The sequence below is a fragment of the Cololabis saira genome, chromosome 6, assembly GCF_033807715.1.
Source record: "Cololabis saira isolate AMF1-May2022 chromosome 6, fColSai1.1, whole genome shotgun sequence".
NCBI lineage: Eukaryota > Metazoa > Chordata > Actinopteri > Beloniformes > Belonidae > Cololabis > Cololabis saira.
Window position 1 is genome coordinate 16,173,535 of NC_084592.1, and position 26,425 is coordinate 16,199,959.

The 26,425-nt window shown below is 42.8% G+C and overlaps 1 protein-coding gene across 1 annotated transcript in view; it reads right to left on the reverse strand.

The window, feature by feature from the left end:
- morc3a (MORC family CW-type zinc finger 3a) overlaps positions 1 to 20,334 on the reverse strand; it is a 33,737-nt gene extending 13,403 nt beyond the window's left edge. The window contains exons 1-5 of the mRNA XM_061723380.1: positions 20,295 to 20,334; positions 15,468 to 15,540; positions 9,527 to 9,659; positions 9,207 to 9,433; positions 1,203 to 1,359 (exon numbers count right to left, since the gene is read on the reverse strand). Of these exons, the coding sequence (XP_061579364.1) occupies positions 1,203 to 1,359; positions 9,207 to 9,433; positions 9,527 to 9,659; positions 15,468 to 15,540; positions 20,295 to 20,333 (629 nt within the window). The 5' untranslated portion in view covers position 20,334. The remainder of the gene's footprint in view (positions 1 to 1,202; positions 1,360 to 9,206; positions 9,434 to 9,526; positions 9,660 to 15,467; positions 15,541 to 20,294) is intronic.
- Positions 20,335 to 26,425: the final 6,091 nt, after the last annotated feature.

The window sequence follows — 26,425 nt, forward strand, 5'->3', positions numbered from 1 at the left end:
CGACTGTTTCATCCGGACATAATGAATTAGTGGAACCCAACACACAGAAAAGTAGGAGGAGAGTAGTGCTGGGCGGTATGACCACAAATGTATATCACGGTATTTTTCAAAATTATATCGGTTTCACGGTATATCACGGTATTTTTTTTTTCATGCACAACTGGGTGTTAACCACATTTTCTAATGATTTGGAAAGGAATTGCTGCAGTAAATTGGCTTAGAATGGCCTATTTTACTGTCATGAGGAGGAAATATTGTAGAAAAACATTAATGTCCACACTAGTATAAATACAGGTTTGCATGGTCTCATGTGTGCCTGGCGCTAGGACCCCGTGGACGCATGGTGTGTCGTCAGGCTGTGTTTTCCTTCATGCTTCCCTGCAGCGTCACATGCAAACACAAACACACGTACCTGGCAGAAAGATTTCTTTATATCATGTCTGTCTGTCGCCCGCAATATTTTTTCTTTTTTGGCCGGCGCCATAGTTGGCTAGCTACAAACTCTATACATCCCATAATGTATAATAATATGCCCGCGCTCTCAGCAGGGGTTCGCATCGTCAAGGCTGATTTATGGTTCCGCGTTACACCAACGCAGAGCCCACGGCGTAGGGTACGCAGCGAGCGGCCGTACGGTGCACGTCACCGCTTACCCTACGCCGTAGTCTACGGCGCGGCGCGGCGGAACGTAGCGCCAGCGCTCCCAACGTTGTGGGCGCTACTGTACACACTCACCGGTATTACGGTATATGAAAAATTCATATCATAAGAAAAATAAACACCGGTATTCGGTATGGACCGGTATACCGCCCAGCACTAGAGGAGAGTATGAAGCAACAACTCCACAATCACTATGAACATGGTGCTATGTGGGAGACTGTTTAGACAAATAAAATTTAAATCAATTATCAATATCCAACCATATTGGGGGCCATCTGATGCTTTCCCAAGTCTCTGGTGAAGGCGCAACTTTCAAAGGGATATTTAAATCAATTAAAATGCACACCTAATTTTAATTATATTTTTTTGATACCAAGAAAACAAAAAAAATAAAAAGGTTTGTACTGTCATTTTTCCTCAGAAAAACTCAAATCAACTATGACATTCATACCTAAGATGAGTCGGTGTAAACTTCTGACTGGTACTGCGAAAGAGATAACTGCATTCAGCAGTCGGGTACAACGGACGGACGGAAGACAGACCTGCGGAGGTTCCAGATGATGACCCGCGTGCCGGTCTTTTCCTTAGACCAGGGTGAATTGATGGTATCGATCTCAGCGAGCAGTTCCTCTTTTGTCTTGAAAGGGGAGTAGTGCAGAATGTCCCGCAGACTGGCTTTGTGTTCTTCTCTTACAGAGAGTGAAGCTTCAGTTAAGGACGACTAAGATGAAAAATCAGGACACATAAAAAATACAAGAGCAAGTCCGCTTTTCTTAAAGTCAATGTGTGGCGATACAACTTCTGACCACATGGGGGCAGCATATTACAAGAAAATGCAGTCAGCAGCTGGCGTAACTTACAACCAATGGCGTTTTTCCCACTAGTACCTACTCGGCCAGACTCGACTCAGTTTGGCGCTTTTCCACTAGGGGTCTAGCCGTGCTGAGTAGATACTTTTTCTGTAACTATTCTGCCGAGGTTCTAAGCGGCTGAGTCGGCTGCATCTGACGTCATCACACTACACACACCGATTGGTCGGGGGGCGGGACCGTCAACGTCTTAGTCAGGAGGCGGAAATCAGCGAAAGAGCGACTCGCGGCTTCTTGTTCCTTTTATTCGACAGGCAATGGCAGCGCAAAAGTCTGTTTCATGATCCAACTCTGAGGTGCAGATGTTCATAAACCTGATGGCTGAGGAGAGAATTAAAAAGGGATCTAGACGGGGGATATGGAACAACAAGATCTACCAGGAGCTCTGTTACTTCAGGGCTACTCACGGCTCTCAGCTGACTATTCAGCAGCGCCGAGACAAACAAACAACAAAAAAAGCGTCGCTGCTTGAAGCTTCTCTCACTCTCATGTTTTAACTTGATATCAAACACAAGTCACAGACCCAGCAGCACATCTATCATCTCCTCCATGTTCTACATCTTTAGTGTTGTTGTCTTCTTTGTTTAGATCACACAATCGAGTACATCACAGCAGCTTCGCTCCAACCCTCCTACCTCTGATCTGTGTATTGAAAAGAAACGAAGGCAAGACGACTCGAGTCGGGCTGAGTAGGTATGTGACAGTCTGACCCCCCCTGTCACTGTTACATGGCCAGAGCAACAGGCCAGAGTAATGGGACGCTGTGCCTTTAAGAGGAGATGCAAGGCTGAACACTAATGTGACACTAATGAGGCCTATTTGGGCCATACCAACTGGAGGATAGTCTGGATCACAGAGGGATACTGGACTTCTATGAAGAGGAATCATATGGATCATGGAGGGATTCTGGACTTTCATGGAGGAATACTGGATGTTATAGAAAAGACTGAGTACAACGAAAATGACATGAAATGAACAATTCTACAGTGCTGTTGTGAATGAACTATGCTGAACTATTCTGACACCCCTCTCTATGTGGACCTCATGTGGGCCTGTCAATGTGGGTGGAGCCAGGGCATCTTTAAAAGACAGACAGAGATGGCAGCTCACTGTCCAGAGTGAATTGCTGTCTGTGCTGGTGTCCGGGCGTGTCTTTGTTCTCTGAGGAGGTGATTATTTGAATGCATTCTGTTTGTTTGTTTGATGGTTTGATCTAGATCTTTTTGTTTGGTTAAATGATTTTGGTTTATTTAAAAGGCCTGATTTATGAAATGAAAAGCTAAGACTAAGAGCTAATGAATATAATGTGCTATTTAATACTTATAATAAATACGTATATATATATATAGATAATAATTTAATATAATAATATAAATATATTATGTATTTAAAATGAGTGATTATAAATAGATTAAAAATAGCTTAAAATGAATTTGATTTACATTATGTACAGTATATATTATGAAGTTAAAATGGTTTTTATGTTATATTTTCAGATTTTGGTCCTCTTTTGTATTGTTCACATACTATCACTTGGGGGAATAAAACTATTGTAAACCTTGCCCACTTGCGTGCCTTGCCATCTTTATGTTTTAAACCCATACCTGAGCCAGGGGTTTGACATTTGGTGGCAGTGGTGGGATGGCAGGCCGCAAGGGTTATTCATACAAACCGGGCAGAGGTAGAGCTCGTAGTGGTTTACGATCCCAAGCCCAAGTGGCAGATGTGACAATGCAAGAGGGGACTGAGGATGGGGCCATCGGAGGTGCCATGGCGTTGGCGTTTGACGAGGAGGCCACGGCGGAGGACGTCGAGTGGAACGCGGAGGCGGAGGAGGACGTCGAGTGGAACACGGAGGTGGAGGAGGAAGCTGCACATTCTGTGGATATAGGAGGTGCTAGGAGCAAGATCAGAAGAGGACATGGAAGGTTTAGGCCGTCTGAGGAGCCACCGTGGCCAGGTGAACCGTCACTGGCTAGCATGTTCAAAGACTTTCTGCTAGGGCAGCAACAAAGAGAAGCTGTCCTTGTTCGTGAGCTCCAGCAGCTGAAATCCGCAATTACAGCGCCTAGCGCTACGCAAGCACCCTCCCAACCGGCCCATGTGGGTGAAGCTAGCCACAATGCTAACCCTACAACTAGCCATGCTCTCCGTGTGCCATCGCCCGCACCCAGGGCCCGGCTGCCACTTAACACTTCGACCGCCGAGCATCCATCTTCGCTGCCAATAGCTTCTTCGCAGCCTGTAGCCCACAGCGACCTGCCCATGCGTCAAGGCCCAAAGATGCTTCCTTTTCACCAAGGTGAAGACATTGAGAACTTTCTTGTTCGCTTTGAGCGTATCGCTCGCACTTGGGGCTGGCCGGCAGCTGAATGGGCCTGCAGGCTTGTTCCTCTTTTAACAGGGAAAGCCCTCGATGCCTACTCCTCAATGGAGGAGGATGCTTCCAACATCTATTCTAACCTTAAAGAAGCCCTCCTTGCCAAGTTTGACATCTCTCCCGAGACATACAGACTTCAGTTTCGTTCAACTCATATTCCCCTTGGTGAATCTCCTAAGGAGACTTACACCCGACTTAAAGGTCTCTACCGCAGATGGGTTAAGCCCGAGCAGCGGTCCAAAGGTGACATTGCAGAGGTTTTCATTCTTGAGCAGTTCCTTCGTATGGTGCCTATTGACTTGAAGACTTGGATCAAAGAACATGAGCCAGATGATGGGCTTACTGCAGCCAAACTTGCTGGGCAGTATCTCAACGCCCGTAAAGGCCTGAGGCCGCCGAGACAACAGAAAGGGGTAGCGTCCCAAGAAGCAGCTGACCCGCCACAGAGAGGAGACCGCAAAGTGGGTGGTCAAGCCACCGTAGCGGAGACGAGGAGTGTCTCCAAGTCGGGTCCAGTGAAAGAGTTGATCTGCTACCACTGTCAACAGCCAGGGCACTGGGCCGCAGTCTGCCCCCTGAAAGGTCCTAAGCTGTCCGGCCTCTGTCATGTGCCTCACCCATTTGTTCCAGCGTCAGTCATGGCACCACCCCTTGTGCCCAATCCTGAATCTGAGCTTGAATCTGACACCGAGCCGATCATGATGCCAGCTCGTGTCAATGGTCAACATGTGCAAGCACTGCTTGACACCGGTAGCTCTATGACCCTCCTTAACAAGTCCTTTGTTTCTCTTGGCACTCTTGATTACCGGCATGCCACAGCTATCCAGTGTGTTCATGGAGATCAGAGGCCATATCCCGTGACAGATGTGACTATTGTCGTTGAAGACCAGGCTTTCTTGCTCCGTGTTGGGGTTCTTGACAACCTGCCCCATGACATGATCTTGGGCCGAGACTTGCCCGTTCTCAATGATCTTATACGTCAAGCCCACCGGCAGCGAGGGAGGTCTGGTGCAACCACAGCCATACAAGAGGCTTATCCTGTACTTACCCGGTCTCAGAAAGCCCAGCCAGGGCTGGAGCCGCTTCCTGACTTGGACCCCTCCCTATGCCAGGGTGGACGGAGTGGTCCCCAGAAGAGTAAGCGCCAGCGCCGCCTGGAGAAGATGCGTGGTACTCCACTGTTTGGTGATCTTCCTGACATGAAGCCTGATGAGGAGTGGCAGGTACCTGAAGACATCAGAGAGCTTCAGAAGGCTGATGCCTCGCTAGCACCATTACTGGCAAAGCTAAACAATGCCAATGATACAGTACAACACAACCAGAGTGAGAAGTATATCTTGGAGGAGGGAGTCTTATATTTGGCCGATCAGCCAGAGAACCGCTTGGTCGTCCCTACAGCTTGCCGGTCGCTGGTTCTTCACCTGGCTCATTCCATCCCCTGGGCTGGTCATCTTGGACAAGACAAGACTCTTGCTCGAGTCAAAGCTCGTTTCTTTTGGCCCTTGATGGCCAAAGATGTTATAGAATATTGTCAGACTTGTCCCCAGTGCCAGAAAACTTCTCCCAAACGTCCTAAGAGAGCTCCGCTGCTACCTCTTCCTCTCATTGATGTTCCTTTTCGGAGGATTGCAATGGACATTGTTGGTCCACTAGAGAAGAGCAGTACTGGCCAGGAATATATCCTTGTTCTATGTGACTATGCAACCAGGTTTCCTGAGGCCTTCGCTCTGAGGAGCGTCAAGACACCCAAAATCATCAGCTGCCTTGTCCAGTTCTTTTCTAGAGTTGGTATTCCTGATGAGATAATCACTGACCAGGGAACCAATTTCACCTCAAAGCTTATGAAGCAGCTCCACCAACAGCTTGGCATTACCGGCATTCGCACCACTCCTTATCATCCACAAACTGATGGATTAGTGGAGCGTTTTAATGACACCTTGAAGTCCATGCTGCGAAAGTTTGTAGATGACACTGGTCGGGACTGGGATAAATGGCTCCCCTTTGTCCTCTTTGCCTATCGAGAGGTACCTCAAGCGTCTACTGGCTTTTCGCCATTCGAGCTCCTTTATGGGTTCCCTGTTCAAGGACCCTTGGACCTCCTGAAGAAATCTTGGGAGTGCAAGCAACCCACACCCCAAGGTGTTCTTTCGTATGTGCTGCAGATGCGTGACAGGCTAGAGCAGTACAGAACCGAGGCCAGGAGAAATCTTGGAAAGGCTCAGCTGAAACAGAAAACCTGGTATGACCAGAAAGCACGACACAGGCTGCTACAGCCAGGTCAAAAAGTGTTGCTGTTGCTTCCAACCTCCAGCAGCAAGCTGCTTGCCCAGTGGCAAGGTCCCTTTTCGGTGCTTAGGCAAGTCGGACCGGTGACATATGAGGTTTCACACCCTGACAAAGGAAAGGAATCACAAGTGTACCACATTAACCTCCTTAAGGAATGGAAGGACAGAACATGCTCTGTGGAAGGAACTGAGGATGGAGAATGCTCTGAGGAAGGAATGGACATCCAGGCCAGTCAATCACCTACTCCGGAACGGGAGGGACAAGTGGAAAAGGTGATGCTGGCACGAGAAGTGGAAATGGAGGATTCCGTGGAAGAGACTGATCTGTCCATGCTCACAACTGCACAGCAACCTGATGTGAGTCACCTGTCTACACATTCTGCCCATGAATTCTTGCAGGTGTGTGGGGAGTTCCCAGACCTGTTCAGTGGACAGCCTGGGAAAACAGACCTAATAGAGCATGTGATTCATTTGAAAATCCGCACACCTATCCGCCAACGTCCTTACAGAGTCCCTGAGCGAATGGTGGAGCCCCTCAACAATGAGATTCAAACCATGCTGGATTTAGGAGTGATCGAACCTTCCAACAGTGAGTGGTGTAATCCCATTGTTCTTGTTCCTAAGAAAGACAATACTATAAGACTCTGTAATGACCTACGCAAAGTAAATGCAGTTTCAAAGTTCGATGCTTATCCTATGCCACGAATTGATGAACTTCTTGAGAAACTGGGCAAAGCTGTTTTTATTACCACCTTGGACCTATGTAAGGGATATTGGCAAGTGCCCTTAGAGAAGGAGTCAAGGGAGTACACAGCCTTTCGTGGTCCAAAGGGGCTCTATCAATACACTGTCATGCCGTTTGGGCTTCACGGGGCCCCTGCCACATTTCAGCGGTTAATGGACCGAGCTCTTCAGGGGTGTGGCCAGTTCTGTGCTGCTTATCTGGATGACGTGGTGGTCTTCAGCACTTCCTGGGAAAACCATCTTTCCCACCTACGTCAGGTCCTGCAGCGGATCCATTCCGCTGGGCTCACCCTGAATTCCCAGAAATGTGAGTGGGCCAAACGAGAAGTTTGTTACCTCGGGTACCATCTTGGTAACGGGCAAATACGTCCCCAGGTGGACAAAGTGAAGGCCATCAGAGACAGTCCTAGACCGCGGACAAAGAAACAGGTCCGGTCATTCTTGGGTCTCTCTGGGTGGTACAGGCGATTTGTCCCCCACTTCTCCACCATCACCGCCCCTCTGGTCAATCTGACTACTAAAAACTCCCCTAATCCAGTGAAATGGACCAAAGAATGTGAAACTGCCTTCACAAATCTCAAAGCTCTCTTGTGCTCTTCCCCTGTCTTGCAAAGTCCTGACTTTAACCAGAGATTCCTTGTTCAAGTTGATGCCTCGGGAGTGGGCCTTGGAGCCGTACTAGCACAAGGACAGGAGGGTGAAGAGCAACCACTTCTCTATTTGAGCCGTAAATTGCAGCCGAGAGAAACTAGGTACTCGGCCATTGAGAAAGAATGTCTTGCCATTAAGTGGGCATTGGACAGTCTTCGTTATTATCTTCTCGGAAGGACCTTTGATCTGGAAACCGACCACCGTGCATTGAGCTGGATCAATTCCATGAAGGATAAAAACTCTCGTGTCACAAGATGGTATCTGGCGCTACAGCCATATTGTTTCAATATCACACACAGAGCTGGGAAAACTAATCTCCTAGCTGACTACCTGTCTCGTCTCCCTGAACTTGCCGTCGCTGGGGAGGAGGGAGGTAATGTGACAGTCTGACCCCCCCTGTCACTGTTACATGGCCAGAGCAACAGGCCAGAGTAATGGGACGCTGTGCCTTTAAGAGGAGATGCAAGGCTGAACACTAATGTGACACTAATGAGGCCTATTTGGGCCATACCAACTGGAGGATAGTCTGGATCACAGAGGGATACTGGACTTCTATGAAGAGGAATCATATGGATCATGGAGGGATTCTGGACTTTCATGGAGGAATACTGGATGTTATAGAAAAGACTGAGTACAACGAAAATGACATGAAATGAACAATTCTACAGTGCTGTTGTGAATGAACTATGCTGAACTATTCTGACACCCCTCTCTATGTGGACCTCATGTGGGCCTGTCAATGTGGGTGGAGCCAGGGCATCTTTAAAAGACAGACAGAGATGGCAGCTCACTGTCCAGAGTGAATTGCTGTCTGTGCTGGTGTCCGGGCGTGTCTTTGTTCTCTGAGGAGGTGATTATTTGAATGCATTCTGTTTGTTTGTTTGATGGTTTGATCTAGATCTTTTTGTTTGGTTAAATGATTTTGGTTTATTTAAAAGGCCTGATTTATGAAATGAAAAGCTAAGACTAAGAGCTAATGAATATAATGTGCTATTTAATACTTATAATAAATACGTATATATATATATAGATAATAATTTAATATAATAATATAAATATATTATGTATTTAAAATGAGTGATTATAAATAGATTAAAAATAGCTTAAAATGAATTTGATTTACATTATGTACAGTATATATTATGAAGTTAAAATGGTTTTTATGTTATATTTTCAGATTTTGGTCCTCTTTTGTATTGTTCACATACTATCACTTGGGGGAATAAAACTATTGTAAACCTTGCCCACTTGCGTGCCTTGCCATCTTTATGTTTTAAACCCATACCTGAGCCAGGGGTTTGACAAGGTACTAGTGTAAAAGCGCCACAAGTGAACCTCTGGTGGGACAAATCATGTCGAACTATCAACACAAGCACAGTATTGACAGTCGCTCTTCAACATGGCAGATATGTACATCCTAATGTGGTCAGAAGTGGTATTACTACATACAGTGGCTTTATAAACATTTAAAAAATAAATGTTTTTCCACTCATTCTTCCTGACTAACTTTATTACATCGTAAGAAAACATTTAACCAGTCATCAATTGAGTGTTTCGTCAGGTATCAAAAGGTATTTCCTCCTCGTCCTCATTAACGATGCATTAAGAAAAGGATATACTTGTTTGATTTTGTCTCTTCAAAGCAGACAATTGGTACAATTATTTGGTTGGCTTCAATCTGTTCGAGGTAGGTTTGGGAAAGCATCCCCACGCACGATGAGCCTTTCGACTTGGAGAAGACGAGGGCGTCTTTGCCCAGACGCATGGATCCAGACTTGAAGCCGTTGCCGTACATCCCGATTGGCTCTACTCCATTTACTGTCGTTTTGTCGCTGTACCCAAAGCTGAAGGGGGTAAATCAAAAAGTTGTTATACTTTTCTAACTGTAAAATGTGCTTGAAGACCTTTGCAGAAACAAACAATGGTGTTATTTGTACCTGAGCATCTTGTGCATGGTGTCATGGTCCAGTCCATTTCCGTTGTCCGTAAAGGAGAGGCATAACTCTCCTTTTACCGTTGTTTTATCGATCCAGAACTGTTTGGCACTGACATCTGGATCATAGGCATTGTCTATCAAAAGAAAAGATTTCAAGAAGCATAAAAATATATATATATATTTTTTTTTGCAGTCATTCAGACTCATTTCCCAGAGAGACATACAAAGTACAAACTGTGTTGCAAACAAGTGCATATTGGATACATCAAAACACTGAAAAGGCTTGATAAATTAAATCAGTTCACAAAATAATTTGGATGAAATTGCTTTAAAAGTTATCTTATATAAAACTAAATTTAAGGGGAAATTCCTGAATAGTCCCCCCCCCCCCCCCCCAAGAAATATGAGATGAAACAATTACATAATCAATACTTTGTCTTTTCATGTCATAAGGCCTATTACGCCACCTCAACATAACAGTCCTGAGTATAGACATAATAAATAGCCAGAAATCAGAAAAATGTGGATCAATGTCTCACAAAAATCCCTTCACCTTCTTCGATTTACTCATTTGCATAATATAATTTGTGAAGTGAATGTTTGTTTGAGCCGAGTCTGTAGAAATATTTTGCAGGCGATCGCAAGGGATCTCTTTTTTTGTGGCAAAAAAAGCTGATTGATATTGATGGCATTTTTTTTTTTTTTAGATTATAAAATACAAAATGTGCAGTTTTTGATTGAATTACTTTGGAAAAAACAAGTGACACACAGAAACGCTATCAAATCTAATTTTTCCATGATTGAATTAGCAGATCAACCCTTCCAGTAAAGTTGAACTTTGTCGTAGTCCTTTATTTATGTGAAGACCATTTAATCTGATTTGTGCTGAACTTTTGATGATCTTAACTGCTTGAAAAGAAGCAACCTGGACGACTTTTCAGCTCCGAAGTTCAGAATCTGAATACAGCGATAAAGTTGGACACTGGTTCTCAAAAGGGGGAAGCAAATTATCTGGATGAACAAATTAACAGCAACAAGTCCAGCTTCAAAAATACATTAGCTCTGAGTTAACGGAGTCACAGACTACCAAAATACGCAGCAGATAACGTGCCAAACCGGGGATTCAAGCACACTGGACTACTATTATCCAGCCCTAGAGGATGCTTATTGCTATGTGCCCTGAGCAGCTTTGGGCCTCGCTGATCCCTGTGTGATTAATTTCATCCTGACTTACCAGCATAAAGTATAAACCTCTAATCCTGTGGTGAGGACTGTGAGGAAGTGAACAGAAGAGTCCATGCCGGAGCTACAGGCCTGATTTAACTAAACCGAGCTGCAGCTGCAGCCACAGACCTCCATGAACTCACTGACACTGACGTCTTACGTCAGTTTTTGTGAGGACATGCGTGCACAAAACCAGGAGCAGGTCCAAAACCAAACTGAGGGAACTGCTTCAGGTCAAGCAACAGGCCTACAGGAGAGGAGACCGGCTCCTGTCCAGGTAGGCCGGAAACACATCAGGCCCATACTGGCTTTTGTTTCTGGAACCCCCCCCCCCCCCCCCCCCTTTTGCCAGTCTATGGTGCCTGTATGCAAGAGCCACTTTCCGCAAATGCATAAAATCAGGCAGACAAAAAGACATGAAGGAGGATAGACTGGTTGTCTATGCAAGGTACATTCCCTCATCCCATAACTGAGTAAGATGTGTGAGAATTCAACATCTGCTGCACTTTCACAGGGACGCAGAAGGCAGTAGCTCAGGTGGTAGAGCGGGTCGTCCAATGATCCGAAGGTTCGAATCCCGCTCTGTCCCAGTTTGCTGTCGTAGTGTCCTTGGGCAAGACACCTTACCCACCTTGCCTCGTGTGAATGTGTTTGAGTGTGTATGAATGTTGGTGGTGGTCGGAGGGGCCGTTTGGCGCGATATGGCAGCCACGCTTCCGTCAGTCTGCCCCAGGGCAGCTGTGGCTACAAACGTAGCTACCACCACCAGTGAGAATGTGTATGGATGAATAATGATTTCTGTAAAGCGCTCTGGGTGCCTAGAAGGGCGCTATATAAATCCAAGTCATTATTATTATTATTATTAAGAAGAGTCTGTACGCTCCCCATGATGAATTGGGGAAATGCAGAAATAAGAAAATGTCTTAGTTTTTGAGGAGATAAAATTGGCCACCATATTATTAGAATGACCGAAGCAACTGTTGAATGCACATCAAGGAAAGGATGATCTCACTCGTCCTCGGGCCAAAGAATTGGTCACAATTATTCAGCATGACGTTAACATGGCAAGAAAATAATGATTGAGACACCCAGCTGAATCTGTGTGACTAGTTACACTATTCAACCCTTCGCGGTCAACTTCACACATCACCTCTGCTATGATTTTTAAAAATAATTTATTGCCTTGGACTGGAATATTCCCACTAGGTGATCTGTGAGCATATAATGTGCCTATCTACTGTTATCACCTGTCTCTAGACCTCCCCCTCGTTGTTTAGTTTAGTTCTAAATTAGTCTAATTATTTAACTTATGTATTTATACATTTATATTTTTGTCATATTGATGGTTTTATCTACCGGTATGTCATTCATTTAGGAATTTTGAAGTTTAATTATGTATGTTATTTATTTGTTTATCTGTTTTTATTTTCATTAACTTCATCCACTCTGTTGTTCTATGTACTGTATTATTTTTATTATTATTATTATGATAATTGTAATATACTTCTACTGTACATAGATGGTAGTTGGCACAGTATGCGGATAGATGACTGAGGCGGTAGGACTGAAGGAGTGTGTCCGGGGGGTGTGGGGTTGCAGGGTTTTTATTTATTCATTCATTCATTTATCCTTTTTTTGACTATCCTACCTTGAGTAATTTTATTTTGGATGGTGTTTTCCTTCCTGTTTTGATACCTTTGTGATTGCAGAGAGCACTTGTTTGTTGTTTAATGTCTGTTTCATTTTGATAAAAATCTATTTTAAAAATAATTATAATTTATTGATGCAGTGTACGTGACACACAATGTTGCTTTGTTTCCGGTATGCAGGTTTAATTACTGGACACACGTTTCCTGGATTTCTCTATTTTACCTCGGTCAGTATGTAACGGCCAACAGAGTAAAATTGGTGGCCCACTTTTACTGAAATGTTACAGAACGCCAGTATGCAAGCGCCGCTATAACATGCCACTACAGTAGACCCCCCGCCTCCCACCCCCCCATCCTTTGAAAACTCCTTATCTGCTTCTCACTAGTTCAAAAAGGATATTTTCACACCCCTCACCCACTCCAACACAAAGATCTAGTACCTACTACCAAGAGACACCTCCACCCCTCTCCTCTGATAACCACCCCCCTTTGAAGATCTGTGAAGAAGCTGTGCGCTGGCTTTTTCAGAGACAGAAAAACGGGAAGCCTGCAGCATGTGTTGTCCAGATGGCTCCCATCTTCATCCAGATGTTCCACCAGTCCTCAGAGCTGTACAAAGAGCCCTCTCGCTTCAAATGCTGCACAATCATCCCAAGAAACCCTCCTTCCCTGGATAAAATGACAACAAAGCTCCTACCAGAAGCTCACCCACACCACAATGCCTGCCAGCCTCCATCCATCAGTTTATCACCATCTTCCTCACTGCTGGGGAGTCAGCAGGTCAGGGGGAAGAGGGTCACCTTTCCAAATCTCTGAATTTGCGATAAAGGACACCAGTGTTTGTAATGCATAATGATTAAGTAGTGTTATAGCACAACTACATGGTATTAATGAGGCCAAAGCTGGAAACTAGATTTTGATTACTTCAGATTGACTGGCTCCGTCACATCCACCGCCCCCAGAGACGTGGAAATGTGCAAAAAGCATTTCCGTTAAACTTTTGCAGAATAAAGTGGATTATCAAATTCCCTGAAAAACCACCTCCTGGAAGAGTAAAAAGATTTTTGTGACATTTGGGAGTTTTTCTTAATTAGAGCTGTTTCTTTTACAGGATTTCTTTTCCGATATATGGGTTTTGTGCCAATCTCAGAGCAATGAAAATGTGACTAGGGACTATCAGCACTGGTGCACCCCAGGGGTGTGTCCTCTTTACATGATTGCACCGTGTTATCTGTGAAGCTCCAGACGTCTGCAGACAACCCCACTGAAACCGGTTTTATCCAGGAAGGTAGCGAGGCTGCATAGGGGAAGGAGGTGGAGCAGCTGCGTCTTTGGTCTGATCAGAACCAGCTGGACCTGAACCACCAAAGACTGAGGTGATGACAGTGGATTTAATGAAAAGTCCACTTACTCTTCTGCCCCTTACACACCTCAATAGCATGGTGGATAATGAACTCTTTCAGGTTTTACAAAGTCCTTGATCTGACATTTAAGCATGAGATAGCCGCGCCTTAGTTGCCACTTTCCTTTTATCTATATATATATATATATATCATTGATTTTTACTGTCTGCATTACTTTTATACTTTTAAATGTTTTTATATGATCATTTTTATCTTGTACTCTTATTTGTTGATATTTTTATCTTTTTATTTTTCATTTGCCCACGACTCGAGTGCAGCATTTTTACCTTTTTATATTCATATATTCATTTTTTATATTATCGTATCTTAGTAGTTGTTCTGTGGAGGAATTTGGAACTGAATTTTGTCAGGGTTATGTATTATATCACTGCACTTAAATATTTGTGTTTTTTGTTTCATTTGCTGTTTCTCTATTTCCCATTGTTCTTGACTTGTTTGTACCGTTACTGTGAAGCACTTTCGTATGAAAGGTGCTATATAAATAAAGTTTATTATAATATAAAAACGCTCAGCGTAAGCTCAGGATGTTTGACCTGCCTCAGAAACTGCTGGTCAACTTTTACACCGATGCTTCGTCAGCACAAAGTTCACCAATAACTACTTACCGTAATTCATTAAAAAAAAAAAAAAAAGCACAGGTTCTGAAAAACTAAAGAACATTTTAACATCATAAAGGTTGCCAGGTCTGCTCCCCTTGTCTCGGCCAGTACTGCTGTCTCCAAGCATAAGAGGAGTGCCGGTCTCACTACCATCTTGTAAACTTTTTTCTGTTAGTCTTCTATCACAGGTAACTCCACCCATGCCACCTTGTCTGTACTCATCCTCACCTCTTTTCCTCAACAGAGTTGAGGGCAAGTATTCAAACTCCTGAACCTTCTGCACCTCCACTATTTGCATCCTCACCATCCGGCCTGCATCCCTTTTATTTACACAAACGTATTCTGTCTTGCTGCTACTGACCACCATCTCTTTTCTCTCAACGGTGGATCTCAATTACCGGTACTTTAGTTTTTCTTCCATCTGCTCAATACTTTCACAAGAAGCGCAATGTCATCAACAAAGATAACAGTCCATGCAGACTCCTTTCTGACCTCATCTGCCCTCGTATATGACCTTTGCAGATTTAACACATTTTTTGCCACTTCAGACTTCCTCATGCAATACAACATTTCTCCCATTGAGACTCTGCTGTCTCTTATTAGTTTCTCAACTTATAAAGAGAGAGGGAAGCTTGTTTTGACCCGACTGTTTTTCTTTTCTGTCCACATCCTCTCTGTAGTCTAATTATAAACATATGCTGAGATGAATTCACAGACCACCGTAAGCCCTTTTCACATCTCCTACATGGAAAAGCTTTTCATTTGGGAGGTAAAACACGAAAAAAAAAAAAAAAAATCTGTTGCCTTCTTTCAAGCACTTTGTATCATCTTAACCGTGTTTTGTTTGAGCATCTTAATAAGTATAAAGATTAAAACCTAAAGATTCATATTATACAATGAGTTGGACGTGAACTAAAGCACTACTAACTTTATTTGAAAATCACAATGACTTTCAAGAGACCGTTGTGCAGCGTAACTCTAGAAATGAAAGATATGTATAACAAAAACATTCCTTCCACCTGTTTAATCATGTGATGATGACTCACCTATAAGCTCAGCGATGGCGCTGAAGGGCCAGGTGTGGCTGGTGGAGTTGGTATGAAGGAACTTGGGTGCGAGCTGCAAGTGAAACAAATTAGGATTAGTCACATTTTATATCAGACAGACGGATAGATATTCAGCTAAAGCTATTTATTTCTGGAACTACTTCTCAGTTGTGACACTCTTTATTTCACATTTGTGCATAAAAGCACTGTTAACTCTGTGCTATCTGATGTTTAAACTATATTATCATTAAATGAATGAACATTTCCTCGATTTGGGTTGCAGCTTGTCATTAAGGGGTGATGGTGGGTCCAGATGACAACCACTGCCCTCTTAGCCATGAGCAAGCCCAACTGTGATATTAAGTAATAATTAAGCAATTTGATGATGTACTGAAAATAGGCGTAACACATGCTACACTAACTGCTGTGGTTAATCGGTCTCTCGTCGATGAGTGTGAAAACAGGATAAAAATAAAAACAGATCTGCAGGATCTGGGATCTTTCTGAGCCACTTGTAAAAAAAGCAAACAAAAAACGGTGACATGCTTTTATAGACGATGAGGCTGAAACCAGAAGCTGTTAACCATCAAACATCTTTGATGTTTGATCCGACAGTGAAACTCATGGAGTAGTTCAAGGTTTATCTTTACTTTATAAATAAATGTCATGATAACCCAAACTCCTAAGTTCGCTCCAAGTTGTGCATCTGTGTGGCAAGAGTTTAGACACCACACTGTATTTTCTGAATGCAAATTGGATATGGACATACATACACACAAGATAGATAGATAGGACACCAGTAAGGCAAGTTCTCCCACTTAAAAAGATGGGGGCACGGTGACGCAGCTGGTAGTGCAGCCGTCTCACAGGGATAAAAATAAATACAAAAAAAAAAAAAAAAAGATGGGGCCTGTAATTTTAATCCCAGATATATCTCAACTATGAGAGACAAAATGAAAAAAACAAAACAACCCCCCCCCCCCACCAGAAAAATCACATTGTCTAATTTTTAAAGAATGTATCTGCAAATTATAGTGGAAAATAAGTATTTGGTCAATAACAAAAGTTAATCTCAGTACTTTGTTATATATTCTTTGTTGGCAATGACAGAGGTTAAATGTTTTCTGTAAGTCTTCACAAGTTTTTCACACACTGTTGCTGGTATTTTGGCCCGTTCCTCCATGCAGATCTCCTCTAGAGCAGTGATGTTTTGGGGCTGTCGCTGGGCAACACAGACTTTCAACTCCCTCCAAAGATTTTCTATGGGGTTGAGATCTGGAGACTGGCTAGGCCACTCCAGGACCTTGAAATGTTTCTTACTGAGCCACTTCTTTGTGTTTAAACCAAAAAGTTCTATTTTGGCATCTGACCATATAACATCAGAATCAGAAAGAATATTCTTCCAATCCTCTTCTGCATCATCCAAATGCTCTCCAGCAAACTTCAGACTTTGTACTGGCTTAATCAGGGGGACACATCTGGCACTGCAGGATTTGAGTCCCTGTAGTGTTACTGATGGTAGCCTTCGTTACTTTGGTCCCAGCTCTGCAGGTCATTCACTAGTTCCCCCATGTGGTTCTGGGATTTTTACTCACCGTTCTTGTGATCATTTTTACCCCCCGGGGTGAGATCTTGCGTGGAGCCCCAGATCGAGGGAGATTATCAGTGGTTTTGTACGTCTTCCATTTTCTAATAATTGCTCCCACAGTTGATTTCTTCACACCAAGCTGCTACCTATTGCAGATTCAGTCTTCCCAGCCTGGTGCAGGTCTACAATTTGGTTTCTAACGTCCTTTGACAGCTCTTTGGTCTTGGCCATAGTGGAGTTTGGAGTGTGACTGAGGTTGTGGACAGGTGTCTTTTATACTGATAACGAGTTAAAACAGGTGCAATTAATACAGGTAAGGAGTGGAGGACAGAGGAGCCTCTTAAAGAAGAAGATACAGGTCTGTGAAAGCCAGAAATCTTGCTTGTTTGTAGGTGACCAAATACTTATTTTACAAAGGAATTTACCAATTAATTCAGTAAAAACCCTACAATGTGATTTCCTGGATTCTTTCCCCCCATTCTGTCTCTCATATGGCACTTTTCCACTAGTACCTACTCGGCTCCACTCAACTTGTCCTTGTTTATTTTCTACAACAATTCAGCATCTGGAGCAGAAGTATGAGTGAAGTATTTGATTGTGTAATCTAAATGAAGAAGACAACAACACTAACGATGTAGAACATGGAGATGATATATGTGCTGCTGGGTCTGTGGCTTGTGTTCAATATCAAGTTAAAAAATGAGAGTGAGAGAAGCTTCAAGCAGCGACGCTTTTTAATTTTTTTTGTTTGTCTCGGCGCTGCTGAAAAGTCCGTTGGTAGCCACAAGCAGCTATGAAGTGACAGAGCTCCTGGTGGATCTTGTCGTTCCTTATCGCCCATCTAGATCCCTTTTTAATTCTCTCCTCATCCACCAGGTTTATTAACATCTGCACCTCATATGGCCCTTTTGCATTAGTCCCGCTTCACCTGCCACGGCCCCGTCTTGCACGTTTGCACTAGGGGCTGAGACGGGTAGAGCCGCTCCAAGCCGATACTATTTCTGTAACCATTCTGGCGAGGTTCTATCCGGGCTGAGCCGGGACTATTTCTGAGGTCACCACCCTCCGCGCCACTGATTGGTCTGGGGGCGGGGCCGTCAGACGTTTGAATCAGGAAGCGGGAGTCAGCGCGAGACTATTATTATAAAGCGCAAAACGTCTGTTTGGTGATCCAACTCTGAGGTGCAGATGTTCATAAACCTGGTGGCTGAGGAGAGAATTAAAAAAGGGATGTAGACCGGCTGTTTTACTCTCAGCCGCTCGCGGCTCCAGCTGATTTCTGATCAGCGGAGGAACAAAGCGGTTGCGCAATCGAGTACGTCACAGCAGCTTCACCCCAACCTGCCCACTTCTCACCTGGCTGTGGAAAAACAAACGGGGACAAAACGGGTAGAGGCGGGACGAGCCGAGTCGGGCTCAGTAAGTCCTAGTGCAAAAGGGCCAATAGTTGGATCATGAAACAGACTTTTTTGTTGCCATTGCTTGTCAAATAAAATGAATGAGAAGCTGCCGTCAGAGTCGCTCTTTCACTGATGTCACATCCTGACTCAGACGTCTGATTCCCAACCCCCCGACCAATCGGTGGCCTGTAGTGTGATGACGTCAGATACGACTCAGCCTCAGCCTTAAAAGCTCGGCAGAGTAGTTACAGAAAAAGTATCAACTCGGCACGTTAGACCCCTAGTGGGAAAGAACCAAACTGAGGCGAGGCGAGTCGGGCTGGGTAGGTACTAGTGGAAAAGCTGCAATAGTTGAAGTGTACCTATGATGAAAATTACAGGCCTCTCTCATCTTTAAGCAGGAGAACTTGCACAATTGGTGGCTGACTGTGCCCCAGTGGGGCGGGGCCAGTGTGTGTGTGTATAAATACACACAGACTATATATATATATATATATATATATATATATATACATACACATAAACATATACATATATACACACACACACACACACACACACACACACACACACACACACACACACACACACACACACACACACACACACACACACACACACACACACACACACACACACACACACACACACACACACACACACACACACACACGTAGGACTGTCTCAGAAAATTAGAATATTGTGATAAAGTTCTTCATTTTCTGTAATACAATTAAAAAAACAAAAATGTCATACATTCTGGATTCATTACAAATCAACTCAAATATTGCAAGCCTTTTATTATTTTAATATTGCTGATTATGGCTTACAGTTTAAGATTCCCAGAATATTGTAATTTATATTATTATTATTATAATATAATAATATTATTATATAATATATTATATATATATATTATAGGATATTTGAGTTTTCTTAAGCTGTAAGCCATGATCAGCAATATTAAAATAATAAAAGGCTTGCAATATTTCAGTTGATTTGTAATGAATCCAGAATGTATGACATTTTGGTTTTTGTAGTTGCATTACAGAAAATCACAATATTCTAATTTTCTGAGACAGTCCTGTATGTATGTATATCCATATACATACATACATACATACATACATACATACATACATACATACATACATAATAATACACACACACACACACACACACACACATTATGTGTGTGTGTGTATTATTATGTATGTATGTATGTATGTATGTATGTATGTATTTATATGGATATACATACATACATACATACATACATACATACATACAATCATACATACATACATACATACATACATACATACATACATACATACATACATACATACATACATACATGCATACATACATGCATACATGCATACATGCATACATACATATACATTACTAGGATAATTGTTCCATGGTGTACATTTAAGACCAGTCAAATCGTTTAATAACTTAAAGGAACAAGGAAGTTACTACATATTTGTACGAAACGAAACTTAATCAACGACTCATGAGTCGCACCAAGACCCATGCAAATATTTATTAGAGTGCTGCTATCAGTACTGATAGTCCTCGCTATTACAACTACCACTCACTAACATCCCAAACTATAAAACAACAACAAAAATACCACGATTAAGCATAATTAGTTAGTATCTACTTTAAACACTGAACTGGACACAAGCTAGACCATTTCCTCTATTAAACCACAGCCCTAACATGAACAAAACACATATTTTTATACCTCTTTTTCCCTATCGACATTTTACATAGTTAGTATCGGAGTATGGTGATAAATATATGAGAAACAATAGAGTAAAGTCCGCTCACCGTGCTGAGGGGCACACCGCGGTCTGTTTGGGACGCCATCTTTCCCTCACACTGATGGGCGGGGCCTCGGCCTCCCCGCAGGGTCAACATTCTGATCCACCGTAAACATGTGTGTTTAAATTATTTATTTTTCATCTTAAGCGTGTGATTATATCTAAGAAGTGTTTTACTTATGTTATATATGTATATTAAAAAAAATTAAAATCGAGGTTTCGGTTTCTAGTTGGAGCCGGTTGAAGCTGGAGGGTCACTTCCGGTTTTGCATTTTTCAGAATAAAGGCTCCCGGTTTATTTGATTTGATTTGATTTGATTTTATTAAGGATCCCCATTGGCTGGTGCCATAGCAACCAGCTAGTCTTCCTGGAGTCCACAATGAAAGTAAGAAGAGAGAAAGAGAGAGAGAAGAAACATACAGAATTATACAATATTATATAAATTATAATTTATTATAATTATAATTATTATTTATTATAATTATAATTTTTTATTATTAATAATTAATAATATTATTAATAATTATATATATATATATAATATATGATCTATTATTAATAATTATTAATTATTATTAATTATTATTATTAATTATAATTATTATAATTATACAAAAACAAAGTGATTACATGATTTAGAATAGAAATAGAATAGAATAGAAATCCTTTATTATCATTATACTGGTACAATGAAATTAGGCAGCAGCTCCGTAAAAGTGCACAGATGCAAAGACTATGTAAACAAGTACTGTAAACAACTAAATGAAAAACAGGAAACATAAATTTACACTATAAAAAAGAGTTAATGGGAAAATAAAATTGTACATGAATGGGTGGAGGAATATTGCACTTGAATGGATGGAAGAATAATAACTCAATGCGTGATGACAAGTTAGATACTAGATACATTTACATTAAAGAAAAGAAAACTATTCAATAATACAGAATGCAAAAAGAACAAAAAAACAACAAAGACTTTACAATGCTAAGTAGACTTTAAGATTCTTTATAAAAGTGAATTTGTTGTGGATGTAGGCAGCAGAGGTTTTGAGGCAGGTTATTCCACAAAGTCACTGATCTATAAATAAAAGATCTCTTAAGATGATTGGTCCTTGGAATTGGTAATTTGAGCTGACTGGAACCTCTAGTGTTATAATGATGAACAGTATGCCTAAAAATAATCTGTTCATTTATAAACACTCAGAATAAAGGCTTCCGGTTTATTTTATTTTATTTTATTTTATTTTATTTTATTTTATTAAGGATCCCCATTAGCTGGTGCCATAGCAACCAGCTAGTCTTCCTGGGGTCCACAATGAAAAAAAGAAGAGAGAAAGAGATAGAAGAAACATATAGTCTAGATGGAAAGGGGGGTCCACGCGCACCCCCCGGATTTTTTTATGCCACCTGATTTTTTTTAATCCTTTAAATGTCTAGTTTCAGAATTTGGTCAGTGCCAAGATCAACTAATGTCTGAAAGGCTTCGTTTTCACACTTAATTGCATCTAACTCCAGACCAGAAAATTGAAATTTGAGATTGGCAAAGTAGCATATCCTATCATACATACAAGCCACAGAGACTAATAAACACATTTATTTTTGCTGCAACCACCGAGCAACGACCAAAACAACCTAGCAACCACCTAGCAACCACTTTTAAGACCCTAACTACCCTAGCAACCACCTTAGCAACCACACCTAAAAGAACTTAAAACCTCCTTGGTCTAGAAGGAAAATGGGTTTCAAGGGTAACCCCTATTATTTATGTCATCTACTTTTTGTTATCATCAAAGTGTCTTCTTTCAGAATTTGTCAGGTGCCAACCTGAAATCATCTCCCAAAGGCTTTATTTTTTATCCTTGTACTGCGAACCCTAACCAGAAAACTCTAACCACCGACATAGTATGTGGTGCAACTTTTGTCCTAAACAACTTACAGAGACAAATTAATACATTTTCCAAGCCAACTCTGATAGGCCATCACGTAGCAACCACCTTTAAGACCCTAGCAACCACCCTAGCAACCACCCTAGCAACCGCCTCTGTAAGTTGTTTAGGACAAAAGTTACACCACATTGTAGATATTTGTGAGAAAGGCCTCAAGCCAGGTCAGGTACCTATGAAAAATGAATCGTTTAAAGATCAACTTAGTAAGCAATTACAAGTTTGTCACTTATTTTTACATTAAGTAATACAAGAATAAGTTAAAATAGATTACCTGGAGTAATTGTGGCCATCATACGCGAAGAAGAGATCCGCCATGGCGCCATTACAGTGATGGAAGAGCTCGAAGTTGTTGGTTTTCACAGCAACATCCATCATGAAGACCAGCCTCGCATGATCCATCACGGAGAGCCAGAACATTCTTGTTTTACCCAGATGTCTTCTGCGTACCTTGTCTTGGTATTGTTGGTACTACTGACCGATCAGGTTTAGGAGTGAGGGATCCTTCAGAGTGGTGTCAAGGTTCTCCGAAGAGCAGCAGTGGATGAGGTTGATTAGGGTCTCATGTGGGATGTCTGGCTTCTCGTCATCTGGGAAGACATCGAAGAGCAGCCGTTCAAGTGCTTCTGTGACTGCCTTCAGACTAAAGAGAGCCTTGGCATATGATTTCCCACTTAGGATGTGTTTCAGGCAACCACTGGTTGCGAGGCCTGCCTCAATGAGGATCTCTGCATAGCCAGCTCCAAGACACTTATGGCCAGTGAGCCTGCCCATGTAATTCATGGCTGTATGGAACTTGCCAATAAGGACGACATGCCTACTGAATTCCTCCTCATATTTCCATACTATAGGACAGGCCTTCATCACCACTCCTAGGTCAAATGTGTTGATCGTGTATGGCTGTCCAACCTCCTCGGTTGCTGCCTCAGACCTCTTGAGGATCTCATACACCACTGCGTTGTCTGTTATAGGCTGGTCGATGGGCGTGTAGAAGTCGATAGTAGATTTCCTCGGAGGCACTTTCCCTGTGCTCGAGATAAAACCACCAAACCCAGGCACCTGTTGCTTGCCCTGGCTGCTCAACCATCTGCAGAGAAGATGAATGTTGTATTGCAACATTGAGGAATGAAACGCAATTTGGTTTTCAGCAGGAGGGGTAAACTTGGCATTCTTGGGGAAACTGGGGCCGGTCCTTTTGAACACCAGCTCTGGGAGACTCTCAGGAGGTGTGATCTTAAGGCTTCTCATCTTGGATGACCTTTCATACAGAGGAAGGGTCCTCTTTCTGGTGCTCGGAAGGCTCTCCTTCACCTCTTGTATCATGATCCCCCCTGCGCTGTTCACAACATTTGAACCAGAAGGAGGACCCTTCCTCTGTATGAAAGGTCATCATTTGACCTAGGAGTGGTGATGAAGGCCTGTCCTATAGTATGGAAATATGAGGAGGAATTCAGTAGGCATGTCGTCCTTATTGGCAAGTTCCATACAGCCATGAATTACATGGGCAGGCTCACTGGCCATAAGTGTTTTGGAGCTGGCTATGCAGAGATCCTCATTGAGGCAGGCCTCGCAACCAGTGGTTGCCTGAAACACATCCTAAGTGGGAAATCATATGCCAAGGCTCTCTTTAGTCTGAAGGCAGTCACAGAAGCACTTGAACGGCTGCTCTTCGATGTCTTCCTAGATGACGAGAAGCCAGACATCCCACATGAGACCCTAATCAACCTCATCCACTGCTGCTCTTCGGAGAACCTTGACACCACTCTGAAGGATCCCTCACTCCTAAACCTGATCGGTCAGTACCAACAATACCAAGACAAGGTACGCAGAGGACATCTGGGTAAAACAGGAATGTTCTGGCTGTCCGTGATGGATCATGCGAGGCTGGTCTTCATGATGGATGTTGCTGTGAAAACCAACAACTTCGAGCTCTTCTATCACTGTAATGGCGCCATGGCGGATCTCTTCTTCGCGTATGATGGCCACAATTACTCCAGGTAATCTATTAATAATCTATTTTAACTTATTCTTGTATTACTTAATGTAAAAATAAGTGACAAACTTGTAATTGCTTACTAAGTTGATCTTTAAACGATTCATTTTTCATAGGTACCTGACCTGGCTTGAGGCCTTTCTCACAAATATCTACAATGTGGTGTAACTTTTGTCCTAAACAACTTACAGAGGCGGTTGCTAGGGTGGTTGCTAGGGTGGTTGCTAGGGTCTTAAAGGTGGTTGCTACGTGATGGCCTATCAGAGTTGGCTTGGAAAATGTATTAATTTGTCTCTGTAAGTTGTTTAGGACAAAAGTTGCACCACATACTATGTCGGTGTTTAGAGTTTTCTGGTTAGGGTTCGCAGTACAAGGATAAAAAATAAAGCCTTTGGGAGATGATTTCAGGTTGGCACCTGACAAATTCTGAAAGAAGACACTTTGATGATAACAAAAAGTAGATGACATAAATAATAGGGGTTACCCTTGAAACCCATTTTCCTTCTAGACCAAGGAGGTTTTAAGTTCTTTTAGGTGTGGTTGCTAAGGTGGTTGCTAGGGTAGTTAGGGTCTTAAAAGTGGTTGCTAGGTGGTTGCTAGGTTGTTTTGGTCGTTGCTCGGTGGTTGCAGCAAAAATAAATGTGTTTATTAGTCTCTGTGGCTTGTATGTATGATAGGATATGCTACTTTGCCAATCTCAAATTTCAATTTTCTGGTCTGGAGTTAGATGCAATTAATTGTGAAAACGAAGCCTTTCAGACATTAGTTGATCTTGGCACTGACCAAATTCTGAAACTAGACATTTAAAGGATTCAGGTGGCATAAAAAAATCCGGGGGGTGCGCGTGGACCCCCCTTTCCATCTAGACTAATACAGAATTATACAATTACAAAAACAAGCTGATTACATGATTTAACTCAATGCGTGATGACAAGTTAGATACTAGATACTGTACTGTTCTCTCTACGTGTTATGCTCTTGCGTGAACGTAGATTAAACAGCCAGCCAAACTCCTTATTCAGAAGCCAGGATGTGAGCGTCTTGCTCCTTTAATTTTCTTGTTACACATAAGTCAGCATTTCTGACTGCACTGAATTCGGTGTAAAAAACCATTGCTTTCTGAAAGATAACTGCATCATTGCGGCCGTGAGACAATGTAAACACAAGTTTTCAACGTGTTTTCTCGCTGTACTACCTACTTCCGGTTCGGGAGATTTTCAAAATAAAGGCGCCGGAAATACATGTAAATAAAAGCGACTTTCGAACATATCAAAAACACATTCAGGGCAGAACACTCCCCGTCTGGCATTAACTTATGCCACTAATGACTTAATTGTCCTGGTTTGACCCCTGGCTCTCCTTTGCCAGGAGTAAGACCACTTCAGTGACAGGCCTTAAAAATGTCTTTACTTTGTCATGTGATGTTGTCCTGACCTCAACTTTGCGCACTTTCCCATCAGCGCTTGGACTGGTAGATGTGATTAGACCCATTGGCCATTCGTTGCGGGGGGAATCACTCTGTTTAAGCAGCACAATGTCTCCGACCTCCAGGTTGCGACATGCTGTGTGCCACTTACGCCTTGGCTGAAGGGTGTGGAGGTATTCAGTTCTCCATCGACTCCAAAACTCATTAGCAAGTGCCTGCACTTGTCTCCATTGACACTTGAAAAGATCCTTTTCCCCGAAACTGCCGTGAGGAGGAGACACACCTGGTTTTTGGGTCAAGAGCATAGCAGGGGACAGCAGCATTGGAGAGGAGGGGTCGGAGGAGACCGGGACTAAGGGCCTTGCGTTGATTATAGCACACACCTCTGCCATTAAAGTGCAGAGCACGTCATGAGTCAGGTGATGTTTGGTTCGCAGCAACATGGAATCGAGTATCCTCCGGGTCACGCCAATCATGCGCTCCCATGCCCCTCCCATGTGGGATGCGTGCGGGGGGTTGAATTCCCATGTACAACCATTCTCATGCAAGTACTTCAAAGTGCTGGTTTGCTGTGGATCGTCCGGTCTCATGCCCAACTCAGAACTGGCTCCGATAAAGTTTGTGCCCCGATCTGATCTCAGCTGCTTCGCTGGTCCTCTTAAAGCGAAAAACCTTCGGAGGGCGTTGATGCAGCTGGCTGTATCCATCGACTCTATGACTTCTACATGCACCGCTCGGGTACTCATGCATGTGAAGAGTATGGCCCAGCGCTTAC